Source organism: Juglans regia, chromosome 11 (genome assembly GCF_001411555.2).
Source record: "Juglans regia cultivar Chandler chromosome 11, Walnut 2.0, whole genome shotgun sequence".
In the NCBI taxonomy this organism is placed as follows: domain Eukaryota; kingdom Viridiplantae; phylum Streptophyta; class Magnoliopsida; order Fagales; family Juglandaceae; genus Juglans; species Juglans regia.
In genome coordinates, this window is record NC_049911.1 from 2,438,535 (window position 1) to 2,457,164 (window position 18,630).

Genomic DNA, 18,630 nt, shown 5'->3' on the forward strand with positions numbered 1-18,630 from the left:
TTGAGTCCATCAAATTTCAGGTAATTGGACAATGGACTAATCTATTATTGAATCTTCATTTATTACTTATTTTTAGTCTATATAGACATTCTCAAATCTAGTTATTCCGAAAGCATTAGAAAATCCTTTTGAAAAAAAAAAATCACAGATCAAGACAATAATAATGATTTTTTAAATGCAATACCAAATGAGAAAGAAATCTTTGTTGCTTTAAAACAAATCACAAATCACCGGGGCTAGATGGAATGACTACTCTCTTCTATAAACACTACTAGATCATCATCAAAAGAGAAGTAATTGCTGCAATACAAAATTTCTTTCAGAATGGTAAACTCTTGAGGTAGTTGAACCATACAAATATCAAATATCGTTCTCATTCCAAAAATCACCAATCCAAGTTCACAACAACACTTCTGACCAATTAGCCTGACCAACATCATCTACAAAATTATCACCAAAATGCTAGCCAATCGCCTTAAGACCACTTTGCCTCACATTATTTCTCCCTTCAAATGGATTTTGTTGCATGCCACAACATCAAGGAAAATACTTTGATTGCCCATGAGTTGTTTCAATGCCTAAAAACAAATTGGGTAGAAAGGATCAAATGGCAATTAAACTAGATATGGAAAAGGTCTTCGACTACATAGAGTGAGATTTCTTATTTGCAGTGATGAAAGTGTTGGATTATAATAGTGGGTGGATAAATTTGATTAAAGAATATGTCACAACAAATTTCTTTTCGATCCTTATAAATGACACACCTAGAGGATTCTTCTAAGGAGAAAGAGAACTTAGACAATGTGACTCCATATCGTCTTTCCTCTTTATATTATACACGGAGGTGTTATCCAAATTAATAGTCAAATTGGAAGTACAAGGCAACTTTGAAGGTATCCAATTAAGCTGAAATAGTCCTCCATTATCTCACCTTTTATTTGCAGATGATTTGATCATTTTTTTAAAAGCAAGTGAAACAAATGCTCAAGCAATCGTTGACAGTTTGGGAAAATATCAGGATTGGTTAGGACAAAGAATCAACCAAAACAAGTCCTCCATTTACATAACAAGAATACCAATCACGCCACCAGAGTTGCGATTTCTCTGGAAATGCAATACAAGCTATCATCATCCAGAATGAAGTACTTAGGGCTTCCAGCCTCATTTGGCTGAGCAAAAAATGACAGTTTCAAAGAGTTATTGAAGAAAATAAATAAAAAACTTGAGGGTTGGAAATCAAAGCTACTCTCACAAGCAGGAAAAACCATGCTAATCAGAACAGTGGCAAACACAATTCCTTCATACCAAATGTCAATGCATCTATTGTCAAAATCAGTTTGCAAATCTCTTAACACAAGTTTTAAAATTTTTTTGTTGGGCTTCACCAAAGAACAAAAGCATAATTTGACTTTGAAATCTTGGAGATCTATTTGTCAACCAAAAAATGCAGTGGAATTGGTTTGAGATAAATGGAAACAATGAATTTAGCTTTATTAGCTAAAACGAGATGGAAAATTAGTCAAGCAAATCTAAGTTTGTTGCATTCTCTTCTTCAAACGGAAAAATACCTTAACACATCCAACGTCAAACTCGACCGATTCATGGTTATGGAAAGAATCCTCAAGACAAGAGAGCTACTCTTAAAAGGTACATGCTATCAAATAATCAATGGGCTACCTGTAAATGAATGATCAGAACCTTGGATTCTAGCAATAGAAAATTTTACATCAAAGCCTCTCTATCAAATGAATGAGACCCAACCTTTTTTTAAGCTTTGATCTGATTATACATAACACTCATTCATGGAACACCCAAAAAATGATAACCCTTTTTTAGCAAGAAAGTATAACAAAAATCTAAAAAATTCCTTTACCTCAGAATAATCAAAGAATGGACTCCCTGAAACCAAGCCACAATGGTAATTTCTTTGTTAAAATACTTAGCATATTATTATGGACGTGTTTCACCGCCACCACCTCACGATCACTTGCAACCAAAGAGTAAGATGGCTAGGGGGTTCGAGGGAACGCCTCCAATGCCTAAGTCCGTGATTGAAGATTATTCAATAATACCAGTGAGTGTGATCCATTTTACGTACCTAGGTTCTCCCCTTATATAGAGTTTTTGAACCGTTCTATTGTTTAGATAATAATGGTCATATCCATTATTCAAATTTAAACCTAGATATGGAGGTTCGTCTCTTAGTAAATTTTAATAATAACCGTTCTTATCTCTTGCCACCATTGGATAATTATCCAGTCGGTATTGGCTCTGAGCTGGATTCTCTTGGTATCGGGCTGGGCTTTTCAATAATGAGGCAGGATTCGGGCTTAGCAAAAAATTCTAGAATACCACTGCCAAATTTTTCAAGCCCAATATCCAAAACACTGCCAATTTTTTCAAGCCCAATATCCAAAAAACTTTGGCACTTGAAAATCTAGACTGCCATAAGTTACTAATTTGAAAAATCATTTGGAACATTCTTGCAGGTCTCAGTTATCTCCTTGCGGGTGTTTTGATAATTGTATTTTTAAAATGATTATATTAATAAGTGAAATAGGAAAAACACCCATCCTTTATTTTAAGATGTTTTGTTTTTTAATCGTTCATATAAATCCATTCAGCTTTCCAAGTGTGGATTGGGTTCTTTATTATGAATTTATCTGTAAAAAGATTTGTGAAATTATTGCGGTCTTGTGGGTTAGGGCTTGGTTAAGGCTTGAACTTTTTGATGGAAATTGGCATGTTGTTTGGATTTGAATGATATTGTCAATAATTTTTCTATAGACAGCTTAATTTGAGAAATTGATCCATTTTTTCTTTAATTTATTCCTTTAATTTCCAATGTTTATTTATTATGAAACTGATTATATTAGGAGATTGTTGTCTTCATGTACGTGTAGTGGGTTTTAATCTTCCTCTTATGTGCTGGCTCTTGTTTGCCATCGAGGCAGTTTTAATCCGCGGAGGAACTCTCATGCCAAAGTAATTTTATCGGTTATGTTTGGATAATGTTGAGTATTTTATAATTTTGTGAATAATAATTAAATGATTTGAATTAAGATCTTTTATTGAATTTTAGAGAAATGAGAAAAAAAATGTGAATAAAAATATTATAAAGTAAAAAAATTGTTTGAATCTAACTTTTTAATATTATTTTGTTTTAAAGTTTGTAAAAGTTGTATTGATTTTTATGTTTTGTTCTAAAGTTTGTAAAAATTGTATTGATTTTTGTGTTTGAATAATAATTAGATAAAAATGTTGAAAGTATGAAATTGAAAATTATTTTGAGTTTGAGTAATGTTTGAGAACCAAATTATGAGAATTTCGAGAATTCTTATAGTGTCCAAACATGTCCGACTTCATCTCTCATTGGGATTCCTATCATTTGATCATTATTCTTTTTTAACTCTAATTTTTTAAAATAATTATATCAATAAGTCATAGGCCGACTAAATTCATGTAATATGTAGTACTAGGGGACCGTCCCCTAGTTGAGGAAGCAACTCAAAAATTCTTCTCTCTTTTCTCTTAGGAAAAGAGGTGGAGTGAGAGTGAGTGCTAGAGGCATGTGAGTGAGTGGGAGGTGGTTATAATAGAAAAGGAAATGAAAGAAGGTGGTCCCTGTGGTGCACGGGGAAGATTCGAGTGGTTACTAACGTTGGTTGGCAATAGGTTACGGTGGTTTTGGTGGAAACTGCTGACAAAAGAGAGAACTCAACGACGTATGATGGAGGATTTAGAGGAAAAATGGAAAGGTTTTTGATTGCAGGATTAGGAGCAAGCTGTGATAGAGATAGAGGAGCAAGTGTCGAGTGAGTTGGGTCTGAAGGAACAAAGGTCCCTAATGGGTAAAATTTGCTCTACAAGGATGATAAGTTGAGAACTGGTGGGTGCAACGATGGCAAAGATTTGGAGGATAAACAAGGCTGCTCAATTTACTAAGGTAAGTCCTTATGTCATTGTATTTCAAAATCTGGAGGATAAACAGAAAGTATGGTCGGGTAGACCCTAGTTGTTTGATAACCAGTTGCTAGTTATGAAGGAGTTTGATGGTATACTTCTTTACAGAACATTAGATTTGATTCAGAAGTCTTTTGGATTAGATTACATAACTTACCATTATCGTGTATGACAAAAGAGAAGGAAAAACAAATAGGGGGTACAGTGGGTAAAGTGGAGGATGTGGACGTGAGGGATGATGGAAGTGGGTAGTGGATTTTTTTAAGAGTTCAAATCATGGTGGATTTAACTCAGCCGTTGGCTAGAGGCAAAATGCTGAAAGTAAAAGGAAACAGTCTATGAATTCCCTTTAGTTATGAAAAAATATGCTAAAAATATACTTTTCATGTAGGTTTATAATGCATGAGACTGAGGGATGTAGTAGTGGAAGGGAGAGTATCAAAGGGAAAGAACAACAATATCGATCATGGTTGAGGGCTAAGCATGTCCACAGAAACAAACCATTCTACAATGGGAGGGGCAAGTCAAATGTAGGTAATTGGTGGAGGAAGGAAGGGGGAAACTCATATCATAATGGGGAGAATGGAGTTGAAAAGGAGAGTGAGGAAAGTAAGGGAAAGGGAGTGGGTGAAGCTGAAAATAGTGAGAGTATGGTTAATAGTGAAAAAGACCATAATGGGGAAGAACTAGAAGGGAGAAAAAACAATGAAGGGTTGGGTGAAATAAGGAGGAGTGATGGGAGTGGGGCTTGGTAGAAGGAGTGGGGGGAGTGAGTTTATTCTCCATTACAGCAACAAGAAGAGAATCTGTCCAGTAGGGGGAGCGAGGATTGCAGGAGGTTGCAGTTATTTTCGAGAAAGGAAGTATGGTGGAGGAGGAGAAGCTTGTGAAAAAGGGGGTGTAGATGAGGATGGCTGGAGTAAAATCCAGAAAGAAGGAGACAGAGAAAAAAAAAAAAACAAAAGGCAATGTGAGATGGAAGATAGGGGTCCTGAGAAGTAGAGTAAGAGAGGAAAGGTGGAAGGTGGAGGTAATACAAATGAAAAATCTGGTTTGTTGGCGGCGGCTGGAAGTCAGCCCTACCAAGTATTATGAAAATACTAAGTTGGAACTGCCAAGGGTTGGAAAATCCTTAGACAATTCAAGATCTCTGTTCTTTGTCAGAAAAGAATAAACCCAACTTAGTTTTTCTTATGGAAACTAAGATTAAAAAAAGCTGTTGGAACATAAAAAAAATAAAAAAATAAAGGTTGGCTTGTGAGGAGTGTTTCGAGGTGGAGGCAATGGGAAAAAGGGGTGGACTGATGCTATTATGGGATCAAAGGGTGAATGTGGAAATTGTAAACTTCTCTCAAAGACATATAAATGCAAAATTTTGAGATACAAACATCCAAACATGCCTTAATATGGACATGAGGTGATAAGCTCTCTTTAAAGCATTAGCATTAGCTTCATCAAAATCATCTACAAAATTTAGCTAAAAAGTATATGTTATCCATAAATCCAAAACCATTAAAGTCATAAACTCACATTGGATTAGTCAAAATAATAATATAATATTAATTTTTAATAATATTATTTAAAAAAATCCTACACTAACCATATCTTAATTAATAATTTTATTTTTACTTAAATTATTGTTTTCCAACTAATTTTTTTTCCTCAACCTAATTATCCAACAAACACATTTTACAATAAAACGTGGAAATATTAAAGTAGTTGAGTTTGATATTTTAGAATAAAATATTACTTTTGAGCATGAATAGTATATCTTCAAGACTTCAAATATGAAGAAATACTTAGAAATATTGTAGCTCATAATTGAAGCCACTAGTATTTGACTACTTCAATGCAATAGATGATTTCATCTCTATTTCTTCAAATTTTAAAGATGATTCCAGTGTTTATCACACAATGATGCAGGGTAAAGTGGAAGATTTGCAAGGGAAATAGACAAGATGGTGCAAGTGCAGGCAGCCTTTTCATCGATGAACGTTTATAGCCTTTATGGGGAACTAAAATCTGAAAAGGTGGTGCTTCCCCACCAGCACATGGGCTGGGTTTTACGCCAACACCGCAATTCAAAGGGCGTGTCGTTGAGATTGCTTTTGGCCAGCATTTTCCTTGAACGAAATGGAGGAAGGCAACCCGAAAGAAGGGAGGAAATCAAGTTGGAAGGGTTCGGGTCCAGACGACGTTGTATGAAGTGGAGGAAGGGCATGGGTTTCTCGGTATTATGAAATGGTGGAAGGGAATGGCGTGTATAAGAAAAGATGAAGGGAAACATAGGGTTAAGTTTCTCAATTACGGGCTCAGTCTTGGGCAACTTTATGTATTGAAGTGTCAGTGATAGAAGGATATTGTAAAAGGCGGAATCCCCCGGGGTCAGGCCCAGGGTAAGGCCCAAACTCCCCTTTAGGGGCCGTGCTCAGGCCCACATATAAGATCTTGGATGGGCCGAGTCGGCCCAAGAGGCCCAGAAAGAAGACACAAGGCAAAAAGTCCTGACAAGAGGGCGAGAGACTATGCAACCTAGCACCACGTCTGACCGACTGTCATAGACGTCCCCGACCTTGACACAACAGGAGGGCGTAGGAGGGCGAACGAGCTTGTCCAAAGCCATGCCGCATTCAATAGAGTAGAAGCAAGCACGCCATGACAGGGTCATGTCGCATTCAATGCGTCCTGGGGGTCGACACGCAAAAGATGCCCTTCTGGGTGTCAGTGACAACCCTGGCCAGACCTGGTAAGTCTAACGGGAAGTAGGAGGCTAGCAGGGACACAGGATCCCAGTATGGAGTGGCACACCAGTCACCATCACCTTAGGACCCACCCTAACTAGGTATAAATACCCATCTATCTCTCTCTCTCTCTCTCTCTCTCTCTCTCTCTCTCTCTCTCTCTCTCTCTCTCTCTACTGAGAAGGAGGTTACTTACACCTTTGAATATTTCTTCACTCATTCTCTCTAGCTCTCACTTCCTCTCTTCATCTTCAACCCTGAACTGACTTGGGTGTCAGATGTACCATAGCCCTTAAGCTCCCTTATTTCTCATCTTACAGGAAAGAGACCGAACTCGAGGAGCATCAAGTTGTCCAAGCCCGAGAAACACGACATCAGACATGTATGATCTTCTCAATGAATAATATTGAGAAACTGAGAGAACAACTGTCAACTGGGATGGGATGAGAGAAACTCGGTATATCTTAACACGTTTGGATACCGAGTAAATTTGGCCGTACGAAATCACCCCAAATTTTTGTGTTTAACCTACCTGATCTCTCTATTGATTTCCTTTTCACTCACGAAGAAAGCTCATTTCGATTTCCTGATTCAAAAGGTTTCTTTCTCATTAGTTAATCGATCATAATGGCTGAAGGAGACTTGAAAAACCAAGATGACTTGGTACAAACCTTCAATTCAGTACTGACCAACGTAAAAAAAAAAAAAAAAAAAGACTACTCCTTAAGGCTAACGTTTGGATATTCAGATGAGTTGAGATAAGTTATGAATAATAATATTTTATGGATTCTATTGAAATGAATTTAATTTTTTTTAGGTTGAGACGAGTTTAATTTTTTAGGTTAAAATGTATGAAGTAAGTTGAGATGAGTTTAACTTTTTTATGGAAAGTTGAAAAAGTAGTGGATCTCATTAATGAGAAATACTATTTACAGTCGTGAAGTGTGCAAACGTTGCGCAATCCCTTTGAAAAAAGTGAGTAAATACAAGGGGTAGTGACTACCCTATCACTACCCATTTACTACTCATAGTTCATTTCAAGTTTTTTATTTTTTTATCATTTTCTTTTGATTATTTTTTAACATCCTTAATCATTAAGAAAAAATTAAAAAATAGATATAATTTTACTAATAGTCACTTTCTTAACCATTAAGTAAAATAAAAAATTAAAAAAAAATCCAAATATAAAAAGAGTAATAAATGGGAAGTAGGAGAGTAGTAACCTTATCATTTTTTTCTAAATACAAGACGCACATGAAAAAAAAAAATCTAATAGTAGACTGGACTCCACTTATTTTTCAAAATGATTGCGCGGCATTTACGTATTTTACAACTCTATACAGCATTACTGTTGTGCAAATATGAATCAGAGGTATGTATCAAGTCATTTATAATGTAAAAGCACAAATTGATAACACAATTAGAGTTTATAAAGCTCAGCTTTATCTAATTAATTAATGGATTAGGAACAAATTTGAGATTTCCACTATCCTACTCAAGTGAGGTATCAGGACGAGTCCCCTAGTCCCCGCTTCTCAAGAAATAGTATTTATTTATTTACTTGCAAAGTTGCCACTATAATTTTGATAAATTATATTTTCAAAAGAATTAGGTTTGACAGGTGAAATGTTCAAAATGTAAGAACTTAATAGACAATGGTGAAAAACAGAGAGACCAACTTAGCCTCTGCTATGACTTGATTCTCTATTAAATAATTCAATGTACAGATAAATATGGAAAGAAAATATTACAGCTTTACACGGATAAGTATGGAAATATACAGTATGAAAATCAGGATGGAAATCAGACTATTAGCATGATACAAGGAAAGAATAAATTCAGGAAACTATTGACTACGTTGATCACTGGGATCCTGGAGAAGATTGATCTGCAGCTGCAAGTTTGGGCAGTCCAAGAGTGTCGGCTACATGTATGGAATGTCCATAAGTGATTGGTCTAACACCCCCCCTCAAAGTGATGGGGATTAAGATCACCATTAATTTGGACCTTAGGAAAGCAAACCGAGAGGCAGTGTGTCCCTTGGTGAAAATATCGACAATTTGATCCTTGGTAGAAATATGCTTTACTTGAATATCTTTGTTGAGGACTTTTTCCCGGATGAAGTGATAGTCAACTTCCACATGTTTGGTGCGAGCATGAAACACCGGATTTGAGGCTAAAGCAATTGCTCCAATATTGTCACACCAAATAGTTGGAGTGGAGGGTAGGAGTACACCAAGCTCCTTCATCAGCATACGGATCCAATATAGTTCGGCAGTTGTGATGGCCAAACTGCGGTATTCCGCCTCCGTGCTACTTTTGGATACAATGGGTTGTTTCTTGGCTGTCCAAGTGATGAGATTTGGGCCAAGAAATACACCATACCCGGTTGTGCTACGACGATCATCCGGATTGCCAGCCCAATCAGAGTCACAGTAAGCTTGTAAGTTTATAGCACCGGGAGAGAAATAGAGACCATAGTCAATACTACCCTTAAGATAGCGAAGCACTCTCTTGACAGCAATCCAATGGGATTCACGGGGATGATGCATAAATTGGCACAATTGATTGACATCATATGCAATGTCGGGGCGTGAAATTGTGCAATATTGAAGAGCCCCGACTACACGGCGATACTCAATAGGATCAGATAAGAGCTCACCTTCGGTGGAAGAGAGTTTTGGTCCAGATGTGGAAGGACAGTTGAGAGGTTTAGCACCCACCATCTTGGTGCTCTCAAGCAAATCAGTGATATAACGGGTTTGGTGGAGGTGTAGGCCATGTTGATCACGACTAGCCTCGACGCCTAGGAAAAAACTCAGCTCACCCAGATCTTTAACAAGAAATGAATCTTTGAGAGATAAAATAAATAAATCAACAGCATCTGTGCTAGAACCAGTGACGAGGATGTCGTCAACATAAACTAACAAATATAATTTTACTGAATCAGCAGCATATATAAAAAGTGAGTAATCAGCAGTGGACTCAGTAAAACCATATTCTAACAGAAATTGGGAGAGACGGTGAAACCATTCGGACACGTGGTGCTTGTTTGAGGCCGTACAGAGATTTGTGCAAACAACACACATAATCTGGGTAATTCTCATCAATAAACCCCTGAGGTTGTTCCATAAATACCTCTTCATCCAAAAACCCATGCAAAAAAGCATTGGAAATATATAACTGACAGATATTCCAGTTAAAAGAGACTGCTAAGGCAAGAACCATTCGGACAGTTGTGTGTTTTACTACGGGTGAAAAGGTTTCGGCATAGTCAATGCCATATTGTTGATCAAACCCCTTGGCAACGAGACACGCTTTATAGCGCTCAATCCGACCATCAGAGAGTCTTTTGATCTTAAAGACCCATTTATTTCTAACAACATGCTTACCAGGTGGACAACGGCAAAGTGACCAAGTCCCATTCGCCAGTAACGCGTCAAACTCAGAACTCATTGCGGCACGCCATTGAAGAGAAGAGGCTGCTTGTGTGTAAGTGGAGGGCTCAGTTTCGGTGACTACCGTGGAGAGTACCTGCAGGGGATGCCGAGTCGAGTATTGAGAGATAAAATCTCGGAAAGCTTTGGGTTTGGAGTTACCGGTCATGGAGCGGGTTGTGACGCGATTAATTGTATGGGTTTGACTGTTGGATAGGGTAGAGACTGACGGAATGGAGGGAGGTGGGGAAGCCGTGATGGGGAGATCGATTATGGGAATCTCGGGATTTTCAGGTGAATGGTCCGTAGATGCAGGCATAGGAGACGGATCTGGGTTTTCGGAGGAGGGAACGTCGAGGTTAGTTTCAGTAGTGGGAGGGATTTGAGTTTGTGAGTGTCATAGGGTCGAAGTAAAGGAAAACATGCCGAGCCAAAAATTTTAAGATGTGAGTATTTTGAAACCTTTTTATGGAGCATGAAAAAAATTGTCAAGTGATGCAAGACTTTGGTGGGAAGTCGATTTATAAGATAAACAGATGTGAGGAAGGCATCTGGCCAATATGTATTTGGTAGGTGGGATCGAGCAAGAAGAGTTAAGCCGGTTTCAACGATGTGACGATGTTTACGTTCGGCTATCCCGTTTTGTTGGGAGGTATGAGGGCATGTTAATCGATGGAATATGCCATTTTCTTGTAAAAAAGATTTAAAAATGGTGGAGGTAAATTCACCATCGTTATCAGTTTGTAATTGTTGAATTTTACAAGAAAAGACATTTTCCACTAGAGTTTTAAATTGTTTAAAAATAGGCAAAACCTCATTTTTAAATTTAATGGGATATAGCCAAGTAAAACGAGAAAAGTCGTCAACAAAAATAACATAATATTTCGATCCACCAACCGAATACATATGAGATGTCCATACATCGGAATGAATAAGAGCTAAAGGACGAGTTGTTTGACGAGTTGAGTCACTAAAAGGTAATTGTTTGGATTTCCCCAAAGGACATGACGAACAAAATCTTAATTTATTTGATGTAGAGACATCTAAATGTTTGGAATTAACCAATTTATTTAAAACAGCTTGAGACGGGTGGCCAAGTCGATCATTCCATGTGTCAAGAGTGGTGGATACACCGACTTGAGCCGCAAAACAAGAAATTTTATTTGAACAAGATTTATTGCCTGCAATTGGATAGAGTCAGTTCTTAACTTGCCCTTGGAGTAGTAGTCGCCCCGTGTTGTTCTCCTTCACAGAAAAATCATTTCCAGTCAGTATAAAATAGCAATCATTTTCCAAACAAAATTGATTGATAGAGATTAAATTTGAGGAAGCATTTGGACAATGAAGAACATTGGATAGAGTAAAATTGGAATGATTTGAAGTAAGCGATGTGGTACCCATATTTTGAATCACCAAACCTGAGCCATTTCCAACTGTGATAGTCTCTTCTCCTTCATAAGGCTGTGCGGTAGTGAGGTTTGCCGTATTATTGGTGATGTGGGCATTGGCCCCACTGTCTGCATACCACACTTGTTGAGCATAAGAAGTATTACCTTCAGCAGCCATCGCAGCAAGATCTGATGGGGGTAAGCGGCCTTGATAGGAGAAATTAAAGTGATTATAGCAATCAAGGGCCATGTGCCCCTTTTTAGTGCAAATTTGACAAACGGGTCTGTTGTCTCCAGAGGTAGGTGCATCTGGCCTGGTGCTAGAGGACCCCACATGAGGTAGAGGACGTGTAGTTGGTATAGGCGAACGGGTCTGGGATGAAAAAGGTGGGCCTTTATTATTCTTCTTTTGCGCCGTTGTCTTGGAGTAATTAGCAGCAAAGGCAAAGCTGTTTTCAGAGGGAACAGGGGGGCTAGAGACCTCCATTAACGTCTCAAAGTTTAAGAGTTCGGTCTGAAAATCATCCAGAGAGAAGTCCTTGTCCCTGGTTGCAAAGGTAAAAGCAGTGACAAATGGCATGAACTGCGGCTTGAGTCCACTCAATAGGTAAGTGATGAGGTCTTGCTCATCCACGGGTTTGCCAGCAGCAGACAGTTGATCCGAAAGTAGCTTGGCCTCTTCAACGTAAGAGAGGCAGGAGCGAGTTCCTTGAGAAATTGTTTGAAGCTGTCTTTTGAGAAAAGCAACCCGAGAGCGCAATGCCGAAGAGAAACGTGTTTGAAGAGCGTCCCAGACTTGTTTGGAAGTCTCCAGATTAAGGACGGTAGAGACAAGTTTCTCAGTGATAGAAGCATAAAGCCAGCTGAGAACACAATTATCCTGTTTGGACCAGCGAGTATAATCAGGATTCGGAGGTCCGTCAGGCAAAGTTTTGGGTGGAGCAAGGTTGGTACCATCAACAAGTCCAACCATGTCGTGGCTCTTCAGGAAGACAAGAAACTGGATCCACCAGGTAAGATAATTGGGGCCATCCAGTTTCGGAAACCGAGGTGAAGTTTGAAGGGAAGAAGCCATGAAGTTTGGTTATTTTTGTGCGGAAGCTGGGTATAGGAACGTTGTTGTTGGGCGTGAGCCTTAGCGGGCTGATACCATGTAAGAACTTAATAGACAATGGTGAAAAACAGAGAGACCAACTTAGCCTCTGCTATGACTTGATTCTCTATTAAATAATTCAATGTACAGATAAATATGGAAAGAAAATATTACAGCTTTACACGGATAAGTATGGAAATATATAGTATGAAAATCAGGATGGAAATCAGACTATTAGCATGATACAAGGAAAGAATAAATTCAGGAAACTATTGACTACGTTGATCACTGGGATCCTGGAGAAGATTGATCTGCAGCTGCAAGTTTGGGCAGTCCAAGAGTGTCGGCTACATGTATGGAATGTCCATAAGTGATTGGTCTAACACAAAACACCCTCTTTCTATGCTTTATGAATTTTGATCTTTGTATTTCGAAAAATGATTAATTTTATATCTTCCTTTTCATTTTAAAAGAATATATATATTTGTAATTATAAATTGTGTAATTATTTAAAAATAAATAAATTAAATATAAAATTTATATAAAAACATTAATTTTTTAACTATAAATTTTATTTTTCTTTTCAAAATGATTATGTAATTTTTATTTATTTTATAATTATAAGTAAAATTACTCTTAAAAACATCATCTTCATTCGAAAGCAAACAAGCACGCGAGTAGCCGCCCAATTAGCATTCAAACAAGACAAACTCAACTTGCCATGAACCCAAGCCAATTCATTCCTCCTAGAGCAATCCGCGCCTGAATTTCCGACGTTCTAACGAGTAAGGAAATTTAAGAATCGGTTGTACCGGGAGTGGGAGTGGAAAATGATTTGAATAAAATATTATTTTTTATATTATTATTATTTAAAATTTTTTAAAAAATTAATTAATTTATTATATTTTATATAAAAATTGAATAAAATTATAATAATAAAATAAAACGAATGGATAATATTTCTTAAGAAAGAAACCTAATCTCCAAGTTTTCGTTCTTTTGTTTTGTTTGTTTTTCTTGGTTTTCCTTTCAACTGCCGAGAATTGACGGTATTCATGACCATGCATGTAACAAAGGACAGAGAGACGCGTAGCTTCACCGCCGTATCAAACCAAGACGTCACGACTCTGCTCGTTCGTCCATTCCCACCGATATTCCTGCCTACTTCTACAATCACCACAGATTTCTAGTTTCTCCTATAAAAACCCATCCTTCCTCCTCTACCCTATCAAATTCACATTTCTAATCTCTCTATTTTCTATTGATTTCCCCTTTCGCTCGCGGAGAAAACTCGATTCATATTTCCTGATTTAAGGTTCATCTTTCTCATTAGTTCATCGATCATGGCTGAAGGAGATTTGAGATCGCAGGATGGCATGGTACGGACCTCTCCAATTCAAACTCATAATACTTTTCGTTCTTTTGCTTTTGTTTTATTTTTGTTGGGAATTGCAGATTTTAATTTTAATACCTTCATAAAAGGAGAAGTTATGTTTATTTTTCCCTTTGATTTTTGTGGTGGAAGACAAGTGAGGAGGAGGAGCAGATGCGGCTGAAGTACCTGGAATTCGTGCAGGTGGCTACAATTCACGCTGCGGTGTGCTTCTCGAACCTCTACTGTTACGCCAAGGGCAAGTCCGGCCCTCTGAAGCCCGGCGTTGAGACCGTGGAGGGCACCGTCAAGAGCGTCGTCGGACCTGTCTACGACAAGTTCCACGACGTTCCCGTCGAGGTTCTCAAGTACGTCGACCGCAAGGTTAGCACCTATGTCATACTGCTGCATCTTATTTATCCGCGATATCGTCACCATTTTCAATAAGAATACCCTCAAAATCGAATTCAGAAGCCTCCCATTAATTGTTGATTTCGAGATTCTATCTTGCCTCCTAACAATTAAGAGCTTGTTTACATGATCAAGAAAATGCACATGATCTGTGATCTTTATTGCGTGTGAGACTGCATTTTCCAATTTAGTTGTTAAGAGCCTATGAGGAATCTCATCTCTGGCACTTTGCATCAGCATTCTGCATTTCCTCAGTTGAATATTTATGATTTTTTCTATATTTTTCGCATCATTGCAGATGGATGCATCTGTGACTGAATTGGACCGCCGTGTGCCCCCAATTATCAAGCAAGCTTCTTCCCAGGCATTCTCAGCTGCTCAGAGTGCCCCCGTGGTAGCTCGAGCTGTTGCTTCCGAAGTTAAGCGTGCTGGGGTGGTGGACACTGCCTCGGGAATTGCCAAATCTGTTTACACCAAGTGCGAGCCAACCGCCAAGGATCTCTATTCCAAGTACGAACCCACGGCCGAGCAGTGTGCAGTGTCGGCTTGGCGCAAGCTCAATCAGCTCCCTCTCTTCCCTCAGGTGGCTCAAGTTGTTGTCCCAACCGCAGCATATTGTACAGAGAAGTACAACCAAACGGTGCTCGACACTGCAGAGAAAGGGTACAAGGTTTCTTCTTATCTGCCCTTGGTCCCTACAGAAAAGATTGCCAAGGTTTTCAGGGGTGATGGTTCTGAATCAGAGCCTTTGGTTTCCAGTGGAAATGAAGCAGCTGTGGCAGCCCATTGATGGTTTTATTTTGAAGTAGTTTTATTGCCGAAAGACTTGTGCTCATATGGCCATCTCGAATAAATGTTTCATGGTCTTTTTATATGTAACTTAAAGCAACCTCAATTATCCTTTTAGAGGACCACCTAGTACGAGACCAGAGTTTTCTTAAATTCTTCGTCAGAGGCAGCCGGGAGGGTTGAAGACATGATCATCCACTTTTCTCAATTTTGACCCATTTTCACTTTGTTTTTGGTTGTATATTTTTGGTCGAAGTATGCGATTTTCTCAATTTTAAATCATTTATACCGTGAATGGTTACGTACTTGGATGGGCTGGGCTAATATTTTGATTTGGAGTAATATTATATATAATTTTAGAATATGTAAGTCTTATATATTCTTTTTTTTTTAAATAGAGTTCATGATTAAAAAAATAATTTCACCACTTCTACTTTTTTAAATGAAGTTCGCATAATTTCACATATTAAAACTATAAATATTATTTCTCGTAAAACTCTACAATGGTAATCTTGCATAAACCCCTATCTGTGCACCGTGACATTGACATTGTTAGATTTGATTTATTAGTTCTTCTACAGGCAGTGAAGTTGGCATAGGAATTGCGCAGGGATGAGTTATTATGCCACGTCAACTAAAACTAAAGGAAAAAAATATATATGACAATTGCTCGCGAATTGAACTCGAGAGGCTGAAACTCACAAACACGACCAGAGGTGTTCATCATTCTCTACCCGTAGAAGACTTGCAATCCATTTCTTTCATTCGCGTTCGTCTCTCTCATTCACATTTGTCTCAAAAATACTGATTTTCGCAACCCATTTCAAAAATTCATTCAAGTTTGTGTTACTCCGCAACCCGTTCCTTGGCTAGGTTGTGTTGCACTCCTCCGCCACCCACCCCACCGTCATCAGATTTTTCGAATCTACTTGTACCAGTCATCTGCATCGGCGTCATCTCTAGCAGTTTTGAACATTTCACCTCTTCCACCAGTCGTTGGCATCATCAGTGATAAGTGGATTCATTTCCCCAAAATTTTGTTTTAATGAGGTTGTTATTGCTTCTCTGGGAAGTATCCTATCGAGTCTAAAAAGTTAAAGGATGGTGAAAAGTGTTGGTGATTTTGTCAATGATGGGTTTATCTGTAGTTTAGAATCTAGTGATGGTGGTTCGGTTCAAGCAAACTATGCCCATGTACATTATGGGAATACAATGAAACAGAACTCTCTCTCTCTCTCTCTCTCTCTCTCTCTCTCTATATATATATATATATATATATTTGTTTTTGTCTATCTCCCAATTGGGGTGGGTGCAAGCGTAAAGGTTATAACTGGAGCTTAAGATCTTAGAAGCAGGATAAGCCTTTAAGGTGATAAGCAACATTTTAGGAGATTGTTAATTACCTGAAGTCCAAGTATTGAGACGTAACCCAAAACAGCCATGTGTAGCTTAATCAAGATTAAGGAGAAGATTTTACGGACTATTTCCCATTAGTTGACTACTATCAAACTAGATAGATCAATAAGCAAGTCTATTGATTAGCAACATCTACCGAACTCAACCTTCTCCCTGGACATGTTTATTAAATTAATTTGAGAGATGTTCATCATCCTAATTGGATGGTTAAAAGATTATTGCATGCATCAATCGATTGGAAATATTTTCCTTAAAAGTTTATACTTTGGAACAGAGAGAAAGAAGTTATAAATTACCAGAGTTGAGGTATTTGGAAAGAACCTATGACTCCGCTTTCCTCTTTCTCGTGAAGTATCCAGATGAAAGTAAAAATGATGATAAATTGTAATCATGCACTGAGATCAATCAAGATTAATATATCTAGTTCGACATGCTAATTAGGATGTGGGTAGATGTTGTCAGTTTTGGACATAACCCAAATATTGAGAGTTTAATGAAGAGGCTCCATCTAAATGGCAATAGGTTCTATTTAAGGCTCATTTCCCTGTAATAGATGAAGAGGCTCCATCTAAGAGGCTCATTTCCCTGTCGATCTGTAATTTGGATTTTCAAAATTAATGCTTATACAATTTTGTTAGTTGTATTCAGTTTTGCATCTAAAATTTATTTGGGTTTTACTTTCATGAAGAGGGACAATGGCCCATGAGTTTACTAGATTCTCCTTACTATTCTCTAGATAGATGAAGAAAGGGAAGGAGCACGTATCTACTATAATACCTTCTATCGCAAATCCATCAACAAATCCATCAACCAATATAGTAACACAGGTATTTTGAATATTAAATCAAGTTCATTTGGCTGGAACACATAATGTCTATATTTATATTACTACACATTTGTTTCATAATAATTATTGGTTTCTATGTTAGGTGATACCAATACCATTTTATCCAAACTTCTCAAGTGAAGCATTGGTTGGGATACAAGAAAGTGTTCCCATTCAGGTTTACAAACTCTTCATATTTAAATTATATTTCATTTTTATTTGAAAGTAATCAGGTTACTTTCATCTACTTTTTTGGTATTAGTCGCGTGGAAACATCCCTGAAGTTTTTGACTCTAGTGGAACTCAGTTTGGCAAACCAGTGATTGCGACTCAAGAAAATGTACATAATGATTCCATTTTGTTTCATCTCTACTTCATGTTGTGGTACTTGATTTTGTTTCATCTATAGTTTATAACAACTAAACTTTGTGTTATTATCTTCACAGATGCATCTTGGGATGGATGGAAGTCAGTTGGATAATGAGGGTGGAGCACAGCCAAATCTTTCTAATTTTGGTTTATGATTTCGTGATCTATTTAGTTTATTTTCTCTTTTGGTATTGTGATTGTAAACAATATGTGAGTTTCCCATTGCAATATGTGAATTGTGAGCAAATGATTGTAAAAAAGATGATACATATTTTGTTGTATAAGATTTATCAGTTTCTACAAATGACATAAGCTTTTTTGTGGTTCTATAAATCAACATGTGTCCAGTGACATATTCTCATAGTACACAATAACATTCCAAATAGTCCCTAACATACAATGTACAAAGTTTCCATTAAGTGAGGCTTCATTTTGATTGTCTGAAGTGGACATGCCACCAGAGAGTTCCTCTTTGGCCAACAATGGCGAAGTTGTACACATAAATCTGGCCAGTTTGAAGACCACATGCTTGAGTAGTTTGACTGAAGTCTCTGTCCGCCAAATAGGCAACAGCTTCTGCAGCAGCAATTGCTTTCTTGGCAAATTCTACAGCAGCTTCAGCAGCTGACACAATGTACTCAAAATGCATATTGCCATTTTAGCGGCTACATGTTGATCCAGGTATATAACTAGAAGAAAATATCAATAAAATCTATTCAAGCCAAATTTTTTTGGAGCCCCCAACAAGAAAAATTGATAGAGATCATTGATTCTTCCCATATATCAGTAGGCAGTCAGTCACAAAATGCAATGATAAAACTAGGG

The 18,630-nt window shown here is 37.7% G+C and overlaps 2 protein-coding genes across 2 annotated transcripts; both read left to right on the top strand.

The window, feature by feature from the left end:
* The first annotated feature begins 13,688 nt into the window (after positions 1-13,688).
* On the top strand, positions 13,689-15,505 carry LOC109012713 (REF/SRPP-like protein At3g05500). The gene is made up of 3 exons (XM_018994506.2): positions 13,689-14,001; positions 14,148-14,378; positions 14,704-15,505. Exons 1-3 carry the CDS (start codon positions 13,966-13,968, stop codon positions 15,193-15,195), a joined length of 759 nt encoding a protein of 252 aa, XP_018850051.1. The 5' UTR covers positions 13,689-13,965; the 3' UTR covers positions 15,196-15,505.
* Positions 15,506-17,319: 1,814 nt separating this feature from the next.
* Positions 17,320-18,042, top strand: LOC109012756. Its single transcript, XM_035695349.1, has 4 exons — positions 17,320-17,437; positions 17,540-17,614; positions 17,699-17,776; positions 17,883-18,042. Exons 1-4 carry the CDS (start codon positions 17,351-17,353, stop codon positions 17,958-17,960), a joined length of 318 nt encoding a protein of 105 aa, XP_035551242.1. The 5' UTR covers positions 17,320-17,350; the 3' UTR covers positions 17,961-18,042.
* The last annotated feature ends 588 nt before the right edge of the window (positions 18,043-18,630 follow it).

Bases quoted from the DNA above. Each gene is read 5' to 3' on its own strand.
- LOC109012713 (XM_018994506.2), top strand. From the start codon at position 13,966: ATGGCTGAAGGAGATTTGAGATCGCAGGATGGCATG. The intron at 14,002-14,147 runs GTACGGACCTCT...TTGTGGTGGAAG, and splicing joins TGAGATCGCAGGATGGCATG to ACAAGTGAGGAGGAGGAGCA. The intron at 14,379-14,703 runs GTTAGCACCTAT...GCATCATTGCAG, and splicing joins TCAAGTACGTCGACCGCAAG to ATGGATGCATCTGTGACTGA.
- LOC109012756 (XM_035695349.1), top strand. From the start codon at position 17,351: ATGAAGAAAGGGAAGGAGCACGTATCTACTATAATACCTTCTATCGCA. The intron at 17,438-17,539 runs GTATTTTGAATA...TTTCTATGTTAG, and splicing joins CAACCAATATAGTAACACAG to GTGATACCAATACCATTTTA. The intron at 17,615-17,698 runs GTTTACAAACTC...TTTTGGTATTAG, and splicing joins AAGAAAGTGTTCCCATTCAG to TCGCGTGGAAACATCCCTGA.